General features: G+C 35.2%; 4 protein-coding genes across 9 annotated transcripts; 2 read left to right on the top strand and 2 right to left on the bottom strand.

Annotated features, from left to right (window-relative positions):
- The first annotated feature begins 892 nt into the window (after positions 1–892).
- LOC107423860 (3-ketoacyl-CoA synthase 1) lies at positions 893–3,051 on the top strand. Its single transcript, XM_025076579.3, has one exon. The coding sequence runs from the start codon at positions 1,324–1,326 to the stop codon at positions 2,911–2,913; it is 1,590 nt and encodes a 529-aa protein (XP_024932347.3). The 5' UTR covers positions 893–1,323; the 3' UTR covers positions 2,914–3,051.
- A 2,065-nt stretch (positions 3,052–5,116) lies between these two features.
- LOC107403393 (uncharacterized) lies at positions 5,117–5,818 on the top strand. Its single transcript, XM_016010273.4, has one exon. The coding sequence runs from the start codon at positions 5,184–5,186 to the stop codon at positions 5,676–5,678; it is 495 nt and encodes a 164-aa protein (XP_015865759.3). The 5' UTR covers positions 5,117–5,183; the 3' UTR covers positions 5,679–5,818.
- Positions 5,819–6,403: 585 nt separating this feature from the next.
- Positions 6,404–10,768, bottom strand: LOC107423854 (heterogeneous nuclear ribonucleoprotein Q). 6 transcript variants are annotated; one of them, XM_048478581.2, is made up of 10 exons: positions 10,612–10,646; positions 9,788–9,887; positions 9,105–9,557; positions 8,890–9,006; positions 8,659–8,799; positions 8,364–8,540; positions 7,458–7,665; positions 7,130–7,308; positions 6,920–7,005; positions 6,404–6,846 (listed from the first exon to the last, which is right to left on the bottom strand). In XM_048478581.2, exons 3-10 carry the CDS (start codon positions 9,504–9,506, stop codon positions 6,708–6,710), a joined length of 1,449 nt encoding a protein of 482 aa, XP_048334538.1. In that variant the 5' UTR covers positions 9,507–9,557; positions 9,788–9,887; positions 10,612–10,646; the 3' UTR covers positions 6,404–6,707. The 6 variants fall into 6 exon arrangements, with proteins under 6 accessions (XP_048334538.1, XP_024932064.1, XP_048334541.1 ...); XM_025076296.3 differs by lacking the exon at positions 9,788–9,887 and having other exon boundaries at positions 10,612–10,768; XM_048478584.2 differs by lacking the exon at positions 9,788–9,887 and having other exon boundaries at positions 9,105–9,565; positions 10,612–10,750.
- A 2,590-nt stretch (positions 10,769–13,358) lies between these two features.
- On the bottom strand, positions 13,359–18,595 carry LOC107423856 (probable L-gulonolactone oxidase 6). Its single transcript, XM_048478576.2, has 4 exons — positions 17,839–18,595; positions 14,783–15,038; positions 14,531–14,632; positions 13,359–14,415 (listed from the first exon to the last, which is right to left on the bottom strand). Exons 1-4 carry the CDS (start codon positions 18,526–18,528, stop codon positions 13,634–13,636), a joined length of 1,830 nt encoding a protein of 609 aa, XP_048334533.1. The 5' UTR covers positions 18,529–18,595; the 3' UTR covers positions 13,359–13,633.
- Positions 18,596–19,987: the final 1,392 nt, after the last annotated feature.

The following is a 19,987-nucleotide window of genomic DNA, read 5'->3' as shown; positions in this document are numbered from 1 at the left end:
CTCAAATTTTTATAAATGTTAACGTTGTTGTGTCTGCATCAAATGATAATGGCAAAACTACTACAAAATTGTTGAAGTCTTCTTAAAGTTTCCTTTTTGTTGGATATTAAATAAATTACAATGCCTGGACGCCAATTGAAATTTGATGAAAAGTTGGCACTCAACTTGTCTGTGAAGGAGGATAATTAATCATTTGGACAAAATTAACGGTCAATTAGAAAAGTTGGGAAATTAATTAGCAAATCCCAAAATACGAGCCACATGGTAATCAATTTGTTTTGGCAATTTATTTTGTTTACTTCAAATGAAATGAGGTAGGAATTCATTCCCTAAGCACATGCCCAAAAGTCATGGGTGCGTAATTTTTAGCAAATATGTTATGCAGCTTTTGGTTTTGGACAGGTTAGCGGCTACCTTGTTTGACTCTTCTTCCATTTATTATTCGTCTATGGCTAGTCACCCAACACCCACCGGCCATTATGGGCTTTTCCTAAAATAACCTCTCTTCTATTCTTTCTTCTTCCTAATTTCCCATTTCACAGCAATGTGTTTGTGGACCCCTCCATTTTCTCTTACTTCTTTATGTTTTATGTATTATATTTTTATTGGGTGAAAAACAAAATATTAGAAAAACGATGGTGATGATGATGTAAAATAATTTGGAAATGTAATAAAGAGAAAGACTAATTGCGTGGAAAAAAAAATAAAAAAAAATCAACGTATTGGTCACTTGGTCAATAACCCCTAATCCTAATCAACGTACAGCTCCACATGAAACCAACGTTTCCAAATCCAGCAGTTGAAGTTTTAAGTTTTGAGACTCCAATTAAATTAAGCAGTTTTGAGGATTATATAAATATAAATACATATATATATATGAATATAATTGGCATTTGCATCCACACATGCCGATGGTGGTTGAGCTATCCGTTCCTTCTGGGAACTACTCGCCATTAATTCTGAGAATATGATTCCAGCTTTCTTCTACTTAAATAGTTGATGCCTTGTGGCCTTGCTTCCCCATTCTTCACCTTCAAATCTCTCTCTCTCTCTCTCTCTCGCGCACAAACCAACCAACTGTTGCTACACGTGTAGGGCTTGCTTTTATTTCATTACTTTGTTGGGTATTTATAGTTGAGCTTCTTATCGACTTTGCAGTCCAATTCTTTTTCATAAATTAACCATAACCTCCTACGATATTGTTTAGCTGGCCACACACAACACAACCCAGCCCATAAAAACATAAAGCGCAGAGTTAGATAGGAAAAACAAAACAAAGGAAAAGAAAAAAAGAAAAAAAAAAAAAAAAAAACGCAGAAGGAAATGGATAGCATAGAAATGGATAAGGAGAGATTGACGGCTGAGATGGACTTCAAGGATTCGTCATCTGCCGTCATCAAAATCCGGCGGCGCTTGCCGGATTTCTTACAGTCCGTGAAGCTCAAATACGTGAAGCTTGGCTACGGCTATTCATGCAACCCGGCCACACTTGTCATGTTTTTAGTAATTGTACCTCTACTGCTCTCCACAATCATTCAGCTCACCGGTCTGGAACTCGACCGGCTCTCTGAGCTGTGGACCAACCAAACTGTGAGACTCCAAAGCATTGACGCCGCCGCCAGGCTAGCCGGTTCGGCCGTGCTGCTCTTCCTGTTGGGCCTCTACTGGGCCAAGCGGTCCAGGCCGGTTTACCTGGTGGACTTCGCCTGTTACAAAGCGGAAGAAGAACGCAAAATGTCTGTGGAGTCCTTCCTAAAGATGACGGAAGACAGCGGTTCATTCAACGAGGAAACCATTCAGTTCCAAAGGCGGATATCGACCCGGTCGGGTCTGGGCGACGAGACTTACTTGTCGAGAGGGATTACATCTCAACCGCCTAAATTAAACATGGAAGAGGCCCGGTTGGAGGCCGAGTCGGTTATGTTCGGTGCATTGGACTCGCTTTTCCTCAAAACCGGGGTCAAACCGGGAGACATAGGGATTCTTATCGTGAACTGCAGCTTATTCAATCCCACCCCATCTCTCTCATCCATGATTGTCAACCACTACAAGCTCCGAACCGATATCAAGAGCTACAATCTCGGCGGCATGGGTTGCAGCGCGGGGCTTATCTCCGTCGACCTCTCCAAGGACCTCCTCAAAGCCAACCCAAACACTTACGCCGTCGTCGTCAGCACCGAGAACATTACTTTGAACTGGTACTTCGGCAACGACCGCTCTATGCTCCTCTGCAACTGTATCTTCCGCATGGGTGGCGCTGCGGTGCTCTTGTCCAACAAGTCCCGAGACCGAGCCCGCTCTAAGTACCAGCTCGTTCACACGGTGAGGACCCACAAGGGAGCTGACGACAGGAGCTTCAAATGTGTCTACCAGAGAGAGGACGACAAAGGGACGGTAGGTGTCTCGCTTGCTCGAGAGCTCATGGCGGTCGCCGGTGACGCATTGAAGACGAACATCACCACCCTGGGACCTCTGGTGCTGCCGTTGTCTGAGCAATTCCTCTTCTTCTTGACTTTGATTCGGAGGAAGGTTTTCAATTCCAAGGTGAAGCCGTACATACCCGATTTCAAACTGGCTTTCGAGCATTTCTGCATACATGCCGGTGGGAGGGCCGTGCTGGACGAGTTGCAGAAGAACTTGCAACTCACTGAGTGGCACATGGAGCCCTCTCGGATGACTCTTCACCGCTTCGGCAACACGTCCAGTAGCTCGCTTTGGTACGAGCTGGCCTACACCGAGGCAAAGGGCAGGGTCTCCAGGGGCGATCGGGTCTGGCAGATCGCTTTCGGGTCGGGTTTCAAGTGTAACAGTGCGGTTTGGAGAGCGCTCAAGGCCGTACCCGTTGGGGAATGTCCCGGTAACCCCTGGATCGATTCCATAGATAGGTACCCAGTTAAAGTCCCTTCTGCTTAATTATATTGGAAATGTCTACGTGGCAAAACGTAATTGGTGAATTGAATGTCCATCTGGGACTTACACTGTTTACGTGGCTTTTATTTTCTTCTATTTTATTTATTATTATATGATGGAATTTACTAATTTATTAATTAATTCTGCGAGTTGTGTGATATAAATATGATCGATATTATAAAATACATATTTTTCTATCAAGGTACAAGAATTAAAAAAAAAAAAAATTGAAAAAAAACAAACAGCAGATCCGTATAAAAAAGATTAAAACTAAAAACAAAAGGTATCGATCTTTTGAATAGCAATATTTAAATTTGGTACGTACAATTTTATTTAAAAAAAAAAAAAAAAAAAAAACTTAAGACACGACAAGAAGGCAGAAACGGTTCAAAGCATGAAAAAAAAAAAGGGTGTGTGAAGAAGTAAATAGAGTGGTCATTGGCAAGGGACCAAGCCGCCAGAGGCAAAGACAACAAAAGAAGCAAGTGGAAAGAAAAAAGCCCCGACTTTTCCTGTTGAATTTAATCCTTTCATTTCCTGTCCAAGGAAGGGACCTAATAGAAAAGAAAGACACATTTTTGGCTCATATTTTGTTCCGACTTTTTGTAGGTTCAAATGTTTGATTTTGGGTGCATGGAAATTGGAATGAATAATTATAAACGCCAATGATTTTCGGGTACAGATGACGACCTCTAACCAAGACTTGGTTCCTGAACTCATACACCCAAAAAAAAAGCATTAATCAGTTTTGTTTTCTTTCCATTTATAATAATTATTTCATGAATTAAATGGTATTTTCCAGCTATGAATAATGCCGGTTTTAGTCAATTTTAATTTATTATGTATTATAAACTAGTCGCTCCATGCCCCTAACATCCACTTGTCATTGATTTACAGAAATAACCTATCTTCAACCTAATTTTACTTCTAATTGTGATAAACATAAAAATTGACTTCTTTGATAAACATAAAGATTGACTTCTTTGGAAATAAATATATTTTTGTTTCGATAGACTTTTTTTTTTTTGTTTTAAAGAAAAATATATTCAAAACCAAACCAAATATAACCCAATATAAAAGCATTTTTTTCTATAATAATAAATATAATCTAAGATAAAAGCAACTTTTTCTATAATAATACTGCATTAAACGGAACAATTCGCATTTAAGAATGAAGAACCACACTTGGGGAAATCCTTTATCACCACCCCCCCCCCCCCCCCCCCCCCAAAAAAAAAAAAAAAAAAAACACACTCAAGAAAATCCATTATCCATGATGCCTAGTTGGTATTGTTTGGTCTTCCACAGTACTGTCAAATTTCTTTCTAAACTTTCATATTTCCACGTTATAAGCGTGAATCATTAAATTTGAACATTAATCAGCCTATATACTTTCATCGATCAGTTAATGACCATTTTATAAATTTGATACAGCATGTTATTTTCCGCCACTAAGAGACAGAATAAGATTCAACATAGACCATTGGGTAAAAATGTGGTATATATGGCATTATAGTAATATTGAGTTTCTCTTTCCACATCTTAATTTTACTTAATCATTTTCACTTTTTTTTTTTTTTTTTTTTTGATTTTTAGTGTCTCCATCAATAATAAATCTCAATCATTTTTTTTTTTTTCATATTTTTTTCCCTCTTTTTATACGAACAGCCGGTATTATCCGTCTGTTCCTAGCTTTCTACTCTTATTATCTATCACAGGTTTCAAATTGATGATTGAATAACCATGTGCCACAAATGGATTTCCGCAATAATGCATATTGATGGATTTAAAAGATCTGTCAAAATATTTGTCACAATGATAATGCAATCATGAGGAATTATCCAGATCATCTAGTATTAGGTTGTTTTTGGTTCTACAATAATTAACATAATTTATTAAAATAAAAAATAAATGTAATGGTAAATTAAGACCAAAAAAAAAGGACCTACAAATTTCGGTGAAAAATATATATACAAGGGAAAAGGTGCAGGAAGTGTACTTTTTTTTTTTTTTCTCTTTTGTGATCATTGATAATTTGAGGTAAATAGGCATATAATTTTTGTTGACTTTTTTTTTTGAAAAAAAATTGAAAGTAGAGAAAAATAAAAATTATTCTGAAGCAAGAAATCAAATCATAATATATGATATGCAAATAAATTACAGAAATTTGATAATACGAATTGTGATTGTTTAAAGGCGTGTGGTTGGCGTGGCAAAAAATCATAAATAAATAAATAAATAAAGAAGAGGAAAATCATTAAATCATTCAAGGCATGTGGGCGGCGTCAATCGGGTCCTCACCCGGACCATGCCACTCTCTAATCCCCAAACCAACCAAACCGCGGCGCAGGCTCATCGGCCCCTTGGTCCTCTCTGTCCCGGTCAATTCCCAGCCACCGGACCAGAACATCCAACGTTTAGGCCGCACCAGCCGTACGACTATCGATTCAAGTACGAAACCCACCAATCCAATCGAGAAACAAGACGAAGGAGAAGAGGAGGAGGAAGGGAGGCAGATAAGTGGGTCGGATGTGCTTTGGGCTATGCAGAAAGCAGCTGCTCACAAGAACAGAGTGAGTGGTATGAAGAAGAAGAAGAAGAAGAAGAATAAGATGAAAAAGAGTAAAGGCTCATCATCCTCTCACGTGGAACAAGAGGTTGCCATTGATTATAGCAATGTTCGGCCTTTATCCATCAGCAGCGACTGGGGTGGTCGATTGGATGAATTGGAGAAGCTTCTTCAGGAGCTTTCTTCTGAAAGAATTTAAAACCTCTTCCATATATTTAATCTTTTAATCCCCCCATTTGAATTGTGGGTATGTTTTTTGGACAATATATATATATATATATATATATATGTCTGTGTGTGTGTGTGTGTGTGGGTATGTGCATATTTCATTGACCGTTTTTCCACCTTAATGAGTTTGCGTTATTCTTTCTATCCTGTAAATGTAATAGCATATTTCCATGCAAATGTAATAATTGTTCATAAAGAACAGGTCTAAGTAAGTCTTAAAACCCAAACATGAAACAGAGGGAATCGGAGATACCATGGATTGACTGTTGTTAACCATTTAATGTTAGCAACGAAGAAAACGACCCTTTTTTAGCTTTTATCGACTTGACAGTTTCATGCTCTACTTGATTTCCTATCAGTTTAGAAACTACTTTGTTTAAGCAGTCTTCCGGGCTTTTCTTCTTTTTTATTTTATTTTATTTTATTTTTATTTTAATGCTCTTGTAGACTAATCATAACATTCATGGAGGAGGTCGTTCGAGTTGATCTTTCTTTTCCAATTATTACCGTTCTTTCTACTGTTATCTGACAATAAAATGAAAAAGTAAAATAAATTTGCAAACCTAAATTTGAAATTGTTTGTGAAATTGTCTCCAGACCAATCAACGACGTTAATTTGAATGGTAAACAAATTGCAGTGAACAAGTCTTAACGGAAAAGGGTTTGTCTGAGTGAAAAATTAGCCTTCTCAAGACGTTTATGGACGTTGTAAAGCTGGTGTCAATTAAAATGCCAAGACAATGCCTTACAAGCAGATAAGTTAATACACAAAGATGATTCCTAAATTGTCAATCTCTATCAGCACCGAGACACCAACACCATGTCATATAAACCTTGCTTTCCTAAATCTACCAGCTTCTTTTTTCCTCTTTTTTTTTTTTTTCTTTTTCTGGGAGGTGTTATTTTGGTCAAAGAGGCTGCTCATCGAACCACATCATTCCTCTTGTTTTACGAAAAAGAAAAACAGCTCCTCTCCAGTTCGCTAGCTTGGCTAGCTCTCCTAATAAGGTCGGTATCTCCGGCTGCGATTGCTTTCATCGTTGCCACTACCTCCACCTCTTCCTGGCTGTCCATTTGGACCATTGCTCCTATCAACTCTCCGAGGCCGAGGGTGTGGCATTTGTACACCCGGCTGCTGACTGCATAGTTACAACCATATAAGTACCATTCTGGAAAAGGAAACCGAGTACTGAAAATAAAATTTATACTCACAGAACATAGCCAATTCGACCATCTGGCAGCACCATTGGCACCATGTGCATTCCTGCCGGCATTGGCCCTCTACCATATATCATTGGCTGTTTAATGTGTATATATATATATATATATATATAAGAATACAAGGGACGAAATTAGACTGATTTTAAGTAACTAACCAAGACAAAATATACAGAAAAGACCAATACTGAACCAGTAAGTTACCTGCTGAAAACCTGCAGCACCACCATATCCAGCCCCTAGAGAGCTATACGGATTTCCAGCAAAACCACCATACCCAGGGTGTGGAATATGGTTTGGATGAGGCCCGATATTATAGGGATAAGGTCCATCAGATTTTTTATCAGTCTGAGGCTTGGCAAGAACAACCTCTAGTACTTGACCTGCATTATAAACAAACGAATGAGTGTTATATATAATAGAAAAACCTAAAGGAAAAAACAAACTTCATTGATTAACAAATATATAGTGAAAATCCACTATTTATAAATTCAAGTTTCAAATGGCCCACAAGGATGTTGAAACTAGGTACCATCAATTTCATATTTCTCTGTATCTTTGACTGCCTTCAGGGCACTAGACCTTTCAGCATAATGGACGAACCCAAAATCCCTTTTTCCTTGCCCACCCTTGCCAGGTGGCATTACCACTTTTGTCACTTCCCCATGGCGCTGGAATAGTTCCTTCAGTTGTTCGGTGGAAGTGTTCTCAGGTATGTTTTTCACATAAAGAGCCTTCACCTGAGAATACAAAATAAAGCCGTGTCATAGACTAGAAGTGCCTTCGAATCATGCAATGCACAGCACAACATCTACACATAAAGCAGCGCAATATAACTTACAGTGCTATAGAGATAGCAGCTATCAACTTTAAATATCTCCTTTACAGTTATGTCAACATAGAAAATAACATTGGAAATCAAAACTGGTCAAGTTCCTATGGAGAACAAGAACAAACATAATGCCTTGAAGAAAGCCTTGCGTGATATTAAGAACATAAAAATCTGGATTTTATGACCTATGGTGCATTAAAATGGATCTTTACAAGTTAATCGATTGTTTGCATTGAATGTTGTCAGATCCTTACTAAATGCCATTAAACTTTCAGCAATTTTTTTGTCTTTTAGTATAGCCTTTTAATCCTTAAAACTCTACTCCATTCCAAATCCAGCCTTTCTGCAAGGATTTCTTTCTTCTAAATGGGTTTATTATAATCCATTCCTTTCATTATTATCCATGCCTTTCATTATGCATCAATGAGAACATAACTCCCATAAAACAAGATATAGATTAAGTTCAACAAAAAAGAAAAAGATCAATATGAATGTCAAGTACCTATCAGCTATCCATACTAGTCTATTGAAAATCTTAACCTGAACAATGAGCAATTAACATGTACTTTTAAAAACTAATTTCCACTCCTTTCAGTTGGAATTTACCTGTGCTGCAGCTGAATGATCTGATGTACTTTTCGGATCCGCCCAGCTGACAGTTGGGGTGTTACCATCCAGCTTAAAATTTGAACTTGACATCTTCTGTCTTGAATAATCAGCACATGCATTATTGTAATACAAGACAAAGGCAAAACCACGGTTTCTACTTGCATTTTGAGGATCCTGACTCAAACCAGAAACATTGTTACAACCATGATTAGCTATTATAATCATTATTTTCTTTAGAAGCTATTTAACAAAAAAAATAAAAATAAAAATTTGCAATTGAATAAAGTTCCACCTTGATGAGCTCAATGTTTTCCACTCCAGGACCAACCTCCTCGATGACTTTGCGAAAATCATCTTCAGTCCAGGTCTTTGGTACATTACCAATAAACAATCTGTGCTTGGTTTCAGAAAGCGAACATCTTAAGGTTTTACCCTGCAGCAACGGAATGTAGTAAAGATAACCACCGAGCTGGAACAGTCTACAAAAAGCCACCAAAAAGAATTCAACAAGCACCATGATTACCTTGAATTCTTTACTATGCAACTCTTCAATGGCCTTTTGTGCAACCTCTTTCGTTTTAAATGCTATAAAAGCATAACCCTTGCTTTCTCCAGTGTCCCTATCTTTCATTATTCTTATCTGAAAAATAATTTCATTGAAAATTCTAACTTCCATCACCCCCTACACACAAAGCAAAAGGCATAAATATAACAAGCACAGAAGTTCACAGTTCCTACCTCTAGAATATCGCCTATGGCATCACATAAATCCCTTAAATCTTCTTCCGAGATGTCTCGAGGAAGTCCACCAATGAAAACTTCGGATCCATGGGGAGGAAGGGCAAGAAGTTGAGCGTGTTGCTCTTTGACATCTTCATCAATTGAAGCAGCAGGCTTCTCTTCATCTTCTGCAGACTCAGGGTCAATGTGGCTTCGTTCTGTATCTGGGGAATGGTCCTTCTCACTGGCCCCAGTCATCATATCTTCAAGCACTTCTTCAGCATTCTCTTCAACATTTTCATCACCAGGTCCATCAACCCCTTCTTCTTCTATTTGTTCTTCAACGTCATCATCTATCTCTTCCATATAATTGTCCTCATCAAGATCCACCCGCTCTTCAACTTCTGCGCCTTCTGCCATGACTACTTCACGTCTCAACTTTTGTCATCCAATGATTCACCGCGATCTAACCTAAATCACTTGCAGGCCAGCATGGTAGTAAATACACTTGACACATTGAAATTTTCATAGCAAACATACATAGATGCTAGTCAATATTGAAAGAGAATTAAAGGCAAGAAGGATTTCAATAGGAAGGAAACATTTCAAATCTATTACACGCTAAAAGAAGTGTAAGAAATGCCAATAACGATAAGACTTCTAGAAAGTTGTAAGAAATGCTACAGGAGAAAAGTCACCACCTTTCCCCATTGCCCCATTTTGTTGCTGAGAAACTGTTCATGGGATGTGAACTGCCAGTCCAACCAGACCATTTACAATCCAAAATTTCTTTTCTCAAGGCTTTGACGCAACAAATATACTCATCAGAACAAACTTAAACCATACCCAGAAATTCTGCGACTAAGGTCTACGAAAGCTTACATCCCTAAACAAATTATTGAATCGAAAAATTTGACAATTTTCCACAAGTTCTGTAGGGGAAAAAAAAAAAGAAACAAAAGAAAAAAAAAAAAAAAAACCCTACTGCAATAATTTCTACAACGTAATTAGAAGCCCACAATATTTTGGGAAGCAATACAGTCACGCCTAAAGGAGCTTACAGAATCCTTCAAGAAAAATACAAGAAAGAACCCCCAAAAGTGAAATTCTGACAAAGAAAAAAAAAAAAAAAAAACACCCGGCAAAGTTTTACAATTACTTTCCTTCCAAAGAAAATAAAAAGTATAAACCCAGGAGCCTATCGATTAAAAAAAAAAAAAAAAAAAAGGAAAAAAAAGATCCCACAGTGAGAGTATATATGAATCAATCCTGAACCCAGTTAGGAAAAACAACCCATTCGATAAAAAAAATATCAATTAACATAAAGGAACCGCGAAACTAGAACCACGGAATCGATAAGAAGAAATCCAGCGAAAAAGAAAAAAAAAGAATTAATAAATAAAAATTAATAACTTAAGGGTAGGAGATTTAAAGGGTTTTACGTGTAAATAGAAAATGGGGGAAAGGCAAATTTGAGAGAAAGAAGAACAAAAACGAGAAGGAATATGAGTGAAGCTCCACATACCAGTGGTGGGAATTTTTTGTGTGGGCGGAGATTTGGTTTTTGGCTTTTGGGTCTGGTGCTTTTTTGGCTCCGTATTCCTGAATAGAGAAAGTCGAAGCGGTCTGTTTTGGGGGGTGTGGGTTTGGGGCGAGTGGGCGTGACGTACGTGAGTGAGTGAATGAATGAGTGCGCGGTGGCGTTCTCGTGAATTGTTATCCGACGAGACCCCAATTTGGGTTTTTCACCTCTTTTACATTCCAGTGACCCCCTCGGCCATTTACCAATCACCACTCCAAATTGGGAAAGGGTGAGAATAAAAAAATGATTGGCTTTCCAAATCCAAACTATACTTGCACCGTAATACACATGTCTATATTTTTTGCTCCAGTGAAAATTGACCACGTTAGTGCCATGTCATTGCTTGATTTTTTTCTTACTTTTAATTTTTTATTTTGCTTTTGACTATATTCTCCTTATCTATTGCCAAATAAATAGATAAATAAATAAAAAAGATTACATTCCTCATTCCAAAAAATTAAAACAACACCAAAATAATAATCTAATATTTAATAAATTCTCAACAGCCATTATGGTTTCGAGAATTCATTTTGATTTATGGAAAAAAAATAATAAAAACATTTTATGATTCGTGTAATTTTTATCTACTTAATTTTCATTTTCTTCTTTTAGAAGAAAAAAGTTGTGATATAGTATTTGTCTGTATGCTTAAATAAATCATTTCCTTGTATATGCTACTTTCCAAATAAACTATTCTTTGTTCTTAATATTTAGCCGGTTAGTTTTAGTAATTAGAGGCCCAAGTTTCTGTGAAGTCCAGCTGCACCACCATTGCACCGACAGTGTGAAGCCACCATTTTTTACAATGGCTATTGCTGCATTTAACATCGAAAATTGATTGCTCAATAATTGTGGACTACTGTCAGAAGCTGTTGAAGATTGTGGCCGTACAATCGACTTTGTAAGTCTATAAATAGGCTCCATCCCGTTGCATGCAAGTCAAAAGAACAAGCTCAATATTATCCTAAATGAGTAATAGAATTTTTTTTATTTTTCTTCTAATATTTCTTCTCTAAAGTGGTCGGAACCACAATAGTTTCACAACTTGCAAATAAGTTACAAGGAAGTTTGCTTAACTACGGTGTTAAGTTAAATAAACAGAGACTACAAATAACCTCTCAAGTAATAAGTTAATTAATTAGGAAAAGTTGATGGCTTTTGGGTACTCTTACATTTCATTTTGGACCATAAGCTTTTTAACTTACTGCCTAATCCTTCAAACAATTCCCTTACATTCCACTTGTCACCAGCTCTATTTCTTCAACTTTCATGCCCTTTTTTTTTTTTTTTTTTTTTTTATCTATTCTGAAACAGAAAATGTACCAGAAGACGCTACTGGAACATCTCTGAAGATGATGTACCAGTTCCCACCTTAATTTTATATTGTTAGAAGAGAATATTCGCAGTACAACAAAACGTTCCAAGAATATTTCACAAAAAAAAAAGAAAAGAAAAAAAAAAAAGAAGGTTCCAAGAATAATGCTTCAAATTAACAGCCTCGTTCTATGTTTGTATTGTACGTATATTATGCTGCTTAAAGGAAATGCCTTTTTTGTCCCTTGTACTTTGGTTTCCATAGGGCTCGAATGAGCAGAGCAGAAACAGTGGGAATCCGTTTGGACGGTTCTGATGGGATCTCTCTGATCAGTTGACGCTCTTACCCTTCTTTCCCATGGGTTTGCATCCATCCACCTGTCTAGTCATTTTGGTTTCTCTTCGAGATCATAAATTGTGGGGCAAAAGAAAATGTAAGGAAAAAAAATTAAAAAATAAAAATACTTAAGAGGAGCTTTGAGAGTACAGAGCGTAAAACAGAGGAGCTCGAGATGAGTTTTGATCAATTTTGTTGTTCATGCATTTTCTGATGTGAAAGTCAGTTCTGGGAACGTCCAATTGAGCTACATATCTGTGTTAATTCTCCTGAATTTTTATTTCAATCGCTTTTTTTCTCTTTCCGCTTTGAATTATATATATAGTCAACGATTTGCTTGAGTTCTTTCTATATTTTTTTAAATAAAGTTTTATATATGCTATTACTATTAATGCTGGTTAAAACTAATAGACCCTTAATTTGTAGTTCTTATACAAGTTTGCAGGACAGACATGCATTTAGAAGGGTGCATTAGAATTTTCATGGATCGAAGAAGAGTACAAAATGTTATAGAGACGAAGAGTTTGCTCAATTGTTTGAATGCTCCACATAATTTAACTTGCAATCTTAGTTGCACTTTATTTAACGCTGTCGATACTTGTTTTTGTTTTTTTATTGTTGTATTAGATTTCCAGCTAGGATCTCATAGAAATTTTTTTTTAAAAAAAGCTTGATTTAATGAAATTCCTAGTTGTTTCTGCCTCGTCTATTCTGAATTTTAACCATTTGAGAAAAAAAGGCTTCACGTATGATCTTATGGACAAATAAGTTTTATTATAGTTTGGTTCCTTCACATGAATGCAGAATAATCTATGCATCATTTTATTTTATGATCTTTTCATACAATTTTGCAATGCATTAAATATGAATTTCACGTGCTACGGTGGTGCTAACAACAATTACTTGCTAAACCCCCTGTGCTTGTCTCCTCTTCTAGTTTGTCTGCAACAATTACAGCTTTGTCTAGTTTATCAAGTTCTTGAAGCTAAATCGAAACCAAAAACACACACAATAAAATAAGAAAAAAAAGAAAAAAAGCTTTATCAAACAGGTTATTTATTAAGTAGTAGTAGGAATAAGATCCTTCATGGTTTATGAGCCAAGATACGCCAGAGAGAGTCCTCCAGCCTTTAGCTTGATCTCTGACATATTTACTTTATATCCTTCATGGTTTATTTATTACAAGAGCCAAGATACGCCAGAGAGAGTCCTCCAGCCTTTAGCTTGATCTCTGACATATTTACTTTATTTATAGAACAAAGGATCGAGCCATCGAGGGCTACTACTCGACATAAACACGGCTTCTAAGATCAATTACTTGATGTCGACGAGGACATCACCTACTTGATTTCCACGAGAACAAACCCTTGCATCCTTGAAAACTTGACCAGTAGTACAGAAATAGCCCTTGCTTGGAGCACAGTGAATATCCTCTTGGCATATGCACAAACCTTCCAGTGCACAACCTTCCTTGACAATGGTTATCCCATCCTGCAGTCCAAGAACTTGGTCGGTCCATTCACTAGAGAAGAGCCCCATTGGATCATACGATTTCTTTACAGCCAAGAACTTGTCAGCTTTTTTATACTTTTTAATCACCCCATCAAACGCTATGTTGCGATTCTTTCCCCAATGCGGCAATGCCCCGTATTTGATCAATGCCATTTGCTCTATTTCTTCAATGACATCCTCGTAAAGCCTAGGAGTCATTGCATCGTGGCTTCGATAATATGTCATATCGAAGTCAACTGCATCTTCTTCTTTGCCCAGGTAAGCGCTGGAGGCTGTAACATAGCGCATGAGAATCCCATTGTAGAGTTCAAGGCCACACAGAGCCTTCGGTCGTAGCTTAACAAGCTCTTGCACATCTTGAATGAAGTTCTTAACAGAGGACAACCCAATACTGAATGTGGTTTGGAAAAAGAATTCGCCTTTCACTCTTGGGTCCCATGGGCAAGAACTCCATATGAAGTTCTCTGCATCTTCATCTTCCTCTTCCACTTCCAATTCCACTTCCCCTTCCGCTTTTCCTTCCAGGCACGACCCAGATGCTTGAAGCCGGTTTTGATATCCGACCATGGGATAGCCCCTTTTACCTTCCAAGTCAACATATTTTTCAATTCAGAGAAACAAATGCAATATTATGCACCCAATTAAGACTTTTTTCAGGCAAGGAAGAATAAAACAGAGCATATATATATATATATATACCATGATTGGTCAAACCGTATTTGTTAAGTGAGAGATAGGAAGTGACCCCCTTTGCAACTACGCATTTCCCTTGACCATCATGAAAAAGTTCCTGACCCTCCTCTGTAAGAAGAACAAGAACCAGACAAAAAAAAAAAATAATAATAATAAAAATAAAAATCATGAATTAATTAATGTGAAAAAACCATAAAAAAAAGCTAGCAAACATGAAATATATTATTCTTCTAGGTAGCGAGCTAATTATTAATTAACCTGTGACTCTAATAATTCCAAGGATGGGGGAGAGTGTGGAGCGGAAAGGGATGAAGTCATATAAAGCATCGCCAGAAGTGCTAGTGGGGACTCGGTCATCGACTCTATACACGGCCTTTTGCTGACTTGGGTACCAAATTATGTCTGCAAACTCATGTTTACTGCCAAAGCTTGCTATTTCATCTCCCAAGTCGGAATCGGTCTTGGTCTTGTAAGTAATGGATCGCTTGAACATTGGCTCCAGTCTCAGAGTCACCTACACAACGCCAAGCCCATTAAATTAATTCTTAATTAATTTAGTTATAATTACAATGGTAAAACAGAGATACATGCACGCGATTAAGTAAAACCAGACAGAATCCCATCATTCGACCACTACACTAATTTTAAATGCTTTTATTATCTTGAAGGGTTGCTAAGGTTGGGGGAAGAATCTGGGCTTACCAAATCAAACTTGGGCTAGGTCATTAGGGATTTTCCACTTATCGATCCATCCATCGAGGATGACTCTATGTAACGATGAATATAATTCTTTTTTTTTTTTTTTTAATCATTTACAACAATTTTTTTGTTAAATATCTAAAATCTAAAATCTATAACCATAAAGGACGTACCAACTAAGACAAATAAAATAATTTTTTCTAGGTGTCTAAAATTTAAAATTTGGTAGGTATCGGTATAAGGGACATACAAACTAAACCGAATTAAAGTTTTTTAACAAATAATTTAAACCCTTTTAATTAAACCAATCTAACCATTCATATATATATATATATATATATATATATATTTTTTAAAACCTTTGAATATTTTATATTCATATTCAAACATGAGTTATTGTTTACTTAAATTATTTATTACTACTAAGAGAAATTTTTTAATACACATGGTGTATAAGATGATTTGGTAAACATAATCATTTAAAAAATACTACCTCTGCTATTAATTACACATCACAAACAAAAAAATCCAAATCAGCAAATATTTTTACGCCGTTAGTTTGTTTTTCTTCCGTCTTTTTTTCTAGCCTACAACTTATTTTTCGATAAATTGAAAAACAAAAACACCCTACAACTTCTTCTCCATCAGGCGATCCATCACATATATTTGTTTTTAACGGTTCTTCTCAACCTTGTATAGTTCTTCTATATATTTGATAGTAATAAAATTATGCCATCAAGTCTACAGAAGGGATGGAGAAACAAAGGAAACAAGATCGGGTTATATTTTGGACATCCATAAATAGAGGATAGCGCAAATTAATAATGGAGATTTTGAGGGTTTGACTGTAATCCATGAAAATATATTTTGAATATTCAAGTTAACTTTTTCATTGGTGTCTTTGTTAAGGATTGGGATGAAAAAATTAAAGAACCTTGATAAAAATTGTTAGAGAATACGATCTATAATCATTCCACTACCAGAGAAAAAAGTGGGCATGAAAAGATTTAAGGTAAGAATTGTTAGAGATTGTAATATGTAATGATCCTACCAAAGGAAAAGTCCCAATTAAGGAAAATTCAATATTACCCAAAAAAAAAAAAAATTAAGGAACATTCAAAAAAAAAAAAAAATGAACAACGTTAAACTGTGTTAGTGCCATTTAGGCATTTTAAATGATTTGTAATCAATAATACATATGGAGCTCTTTAATAGGTCATGTGTACCAACTCAATTTCCACGTTAGTACACATTGTGTACTGAAAAAATTCTCTACTGCTAAAATTAGATTTCAAAATCAATCACTCTCTCTCCTATTTGATTTCTAATATTTAATTTTAAAACATAAATTCTATTTTCTTCTTCTCAAGAACAAAAAAAAAAAAAAAATTATATATATGAAGAAGAATTTCATGACTTCATTAATTTGTTGCACCAAAAAATTATATGTTTTTCTCTTCTTGTCAAAAATAAAAATGAGTTTAATATAGAAAAAGAAATGTTTCATTGTCAAATAGAAAATATTATATTTATTATAAAATATAATATTGTATATGTATGTTTTTTTTTTTTTTTTGTTGACCTTGTAAAGACATCTTCAACTTCATCATTTAATTATTTAGATAGTATATTATAGAGAAGTTCAAGAATACAACCATCAATTTGAGAAAAGAAAAAAAAAGAGTAAAAGGAAATAAAAAATCCAAAGGCTGGGAATTGAATAAAAAAAGGATTATTTTGGAAGCCAAAAACAATTCAAATAAAAAATAAATAATGTTTAGATATGAATACGAGAGATTTAAAGGTTTAAAAAAGATAAATATGAATTGTTATATTAGATAAATTAAAAGATTAAATTATTTGTTAAATATTTTTGTCAAAAAAACTTTGTAAGGGTGTATACTGTAGATTTTTTTCTGTGTTATTCAGAACCAACGAAGCTTCAGTCAAGCTGCAGGGAAGGGGGCTTGAGGACCTTTTAGATTAACAAAACTCGTCATTAATATTTCAATCAAGTACATATGTTCATATTCAATCACAAAACCATAGTATTTTTTCAAAAGTGCAGTGTATGAGAAATATAAAGCAAAGAGAAAATTGATTCTAAAAAAATTGGAAGTCGGAAGTAAATTGGTTCCCTCGAAGTAAAGAATATATCATTTTACTTGCAATTAAATCGTGAACTTTTCGTTAGTAACCCAAGATTAGGAATTGAAACCAATTTTCAAAACCAGTTTAGGGTTCTTATCTAAAACAAAACCAAATCAAGTAGGGAAAAAAAAAAATAATAATAAGAAAAAAAAACAAAAAAGTAACCATAAACAAAACAAACAGTTTAGGGCTCGTGTTCTTGATTGTTTGTATATTTTTGGATAATTTTCTAGGTTTCGAAAATGAAGAGAGAAAACTAATTTTCAAAAATTTGGAAAAGTAATAGAACAATTTGGTTAACTCAAACAAAAAAAAAAAAAAAAAAAAGAAAAAAAAGAAAAAAAAAAGAAAAAAAAAAAAGGAAGAAGGTCTTAATTAAATAAAACAAAACCAAGCCACAAGTTGCAGAAAATAAACACCAAGCTAAAGAATATATATATATATATATATATATATATATATGCCTGTGAAAGAACTCCCAAGACTCCAAGTGAAACTCTGGCCGCATCAAGTTCTTCATCACCATCCTTGAGTACCCGGACCTTGACATATCCATCTTCAGGACTTCCTGGGCTGACAATTTTAAGTTCGGTAACATAATCATGAACCGAGCTTCCTTTACCCCACAATGTGCTGCCATGGGAACCAGTACTTAACAAACCTCCAATGGTCAAGCCCAACCAGTAGGGTGTATATGGCAAGGCAAGCCCTGCATTGGCAGCTTCATTTATAAGCTCTTTCATTGTCACACCAGCCTCCAAGGTTATCGTCTTTGCTTCTTCATCGATCTTCAGTACACGGTTCAAATTTTTGGTGCTTATGAGCAGCCCATCTTGGCCGCTTGGACAAACTAGCTTGGGAATGCTGTGAGAGTAACGGGTTGCCACCTTTATTTTTGACCCTTTCTTGGTTGCAGAAGCCACCGCCGAAATGAGCTCTTCCTCATTTGTGGGGTACACCACACTGTGAGCTCTACACACACTGCGATCGGGGAACGTACCATAAGAGTTTGTTATGGTGCAGTCTGTGTTCTCGGACTTACACTTGATTGGCTCCTCTGGAGGAGTACAACATACCGTTAAAAACAAGAGAAATAGGCATTTTGATCGGACAAGCCCCCCCACAACACCATTTCTCAAGCATAAGAAAGACATGGTTACTAATTAGAGCGTAGCTCAATGCTTTGTTCTTGATACTGTATATGCAGCTGCATGCATACCAGGACATATATATATATATATAATACCAAGAACGTACATAGGCATATGAAATCATAATGTAGCAAACTTGGTTATGTAAATTATTTGATTGCTCCATCGCTATATCTCTCACATCTAAAGGAATCTTTTTAATTAAATTATCATTATAATCCTGACAAAAAAATTAAGTACTTTACTTGTTTAGTTGAAAGTGAATAGAATATTTTTACTTTGATATCATAAAAAATTCGATAACCTTTATTTACATATAAAAAAAATTTATAGATTTTTTTATATTAGAATATTATTATAATTTAAAAAAATAAAAAAGATTACTTAAAATTGAGCGGAATACCATTCAAGAAGAATTGAATAATTTTTATTTATCTGGTTAAAAAAGAATTTAATAACTTCAGTAACTTTATTATATTACAAGCTATACAAGTACCAGGAACAATATACATACTCTATGTACATTTAAATAGTACTATATCTCTCACATTTAAAACGATTCTTTTAAATTAAAATATTATTATAATGGTCTATGACCGCGGCTTTGATATCAAGAAAGAAACATAGGGTATTGGAAAGAGATATTTGAGAGGACTCAATTTGTTATTGAGCACATGTGCCCAAATTAAATTGTATTAGATGCAAGTACAAAAGAATATTGTAGAAAATATATGTAGAGGTGTCACGCAAAGAATAGAAGAGCGAACAGCTGTACAAGCAAAAGTTTACCTATACTAATTATATTAGCAGCATTATCAAGCTTTCTATCACTTTTGGCCCCAAAAAAAAAAAAAAAAAAAGCTTTCTATCACTGATTAAAAAAAAAATAAAATTGCCCTATTTGTTTGGTTGATAGTGAATGGAATATAGTTCATAAAGATTTTTTATGTTTTATTTTTTTTTTATCGCGCATGGTTTATAAAGAATTCACTAACCTTTATCTGTTTGGTTGAAAGTGCATGCACTGTTGCTTTGAAAGAATTCAATAACTTTATAGCATTACAAGTTATACGAGTACTACAACAAAATTTTCAGCCAAAAAAAAAAAAAAAAAAAAACCGTACATACTCAATATACATTTAAATATTACGGACAGGGCAGAAGAGCGTTTTAACATAGTTACTAAAGAGTTATCTTGCTAGATTTATTAACTTTATTTACCAGCTAACATAGTTAACAAACAATTTACCAAAAAATTCAGCTCATTACCTAATAATAGAAACTAAAATATGGGATAAGTGAAAGTGCAATTCCTTATGAATGTTAAAATATTACTATATTATTTATGATCCCAATTGCAAAATAAATTGATAAACAAGTTAGTGTCCATCGCATTTTTGAATCTTTAAGAACTGATAAACTAGAATAGTGCTATAAATACCAATAGATATGACAAATAATA

This window comes from Ziziphus jujuba, chromosome 7 (assembly GCF_031755915.1).
Source record: "Ziziphus jujuba cultivar Dongzao chromosome 7, ASM3175591v1".
Taxonomy (NCBI): Eukaryota; Viridiplantae; Streptophyta; class Magnoliopsida; order Rosales; family Rhamnaceae; genus Ziziphus; species Ziziphus jujuba.
The sequence above is the reverse complement of the archived record's forward strand: the minus strand, read 5'-3'. Positions and strand labels throughout refer to the sequence as shown.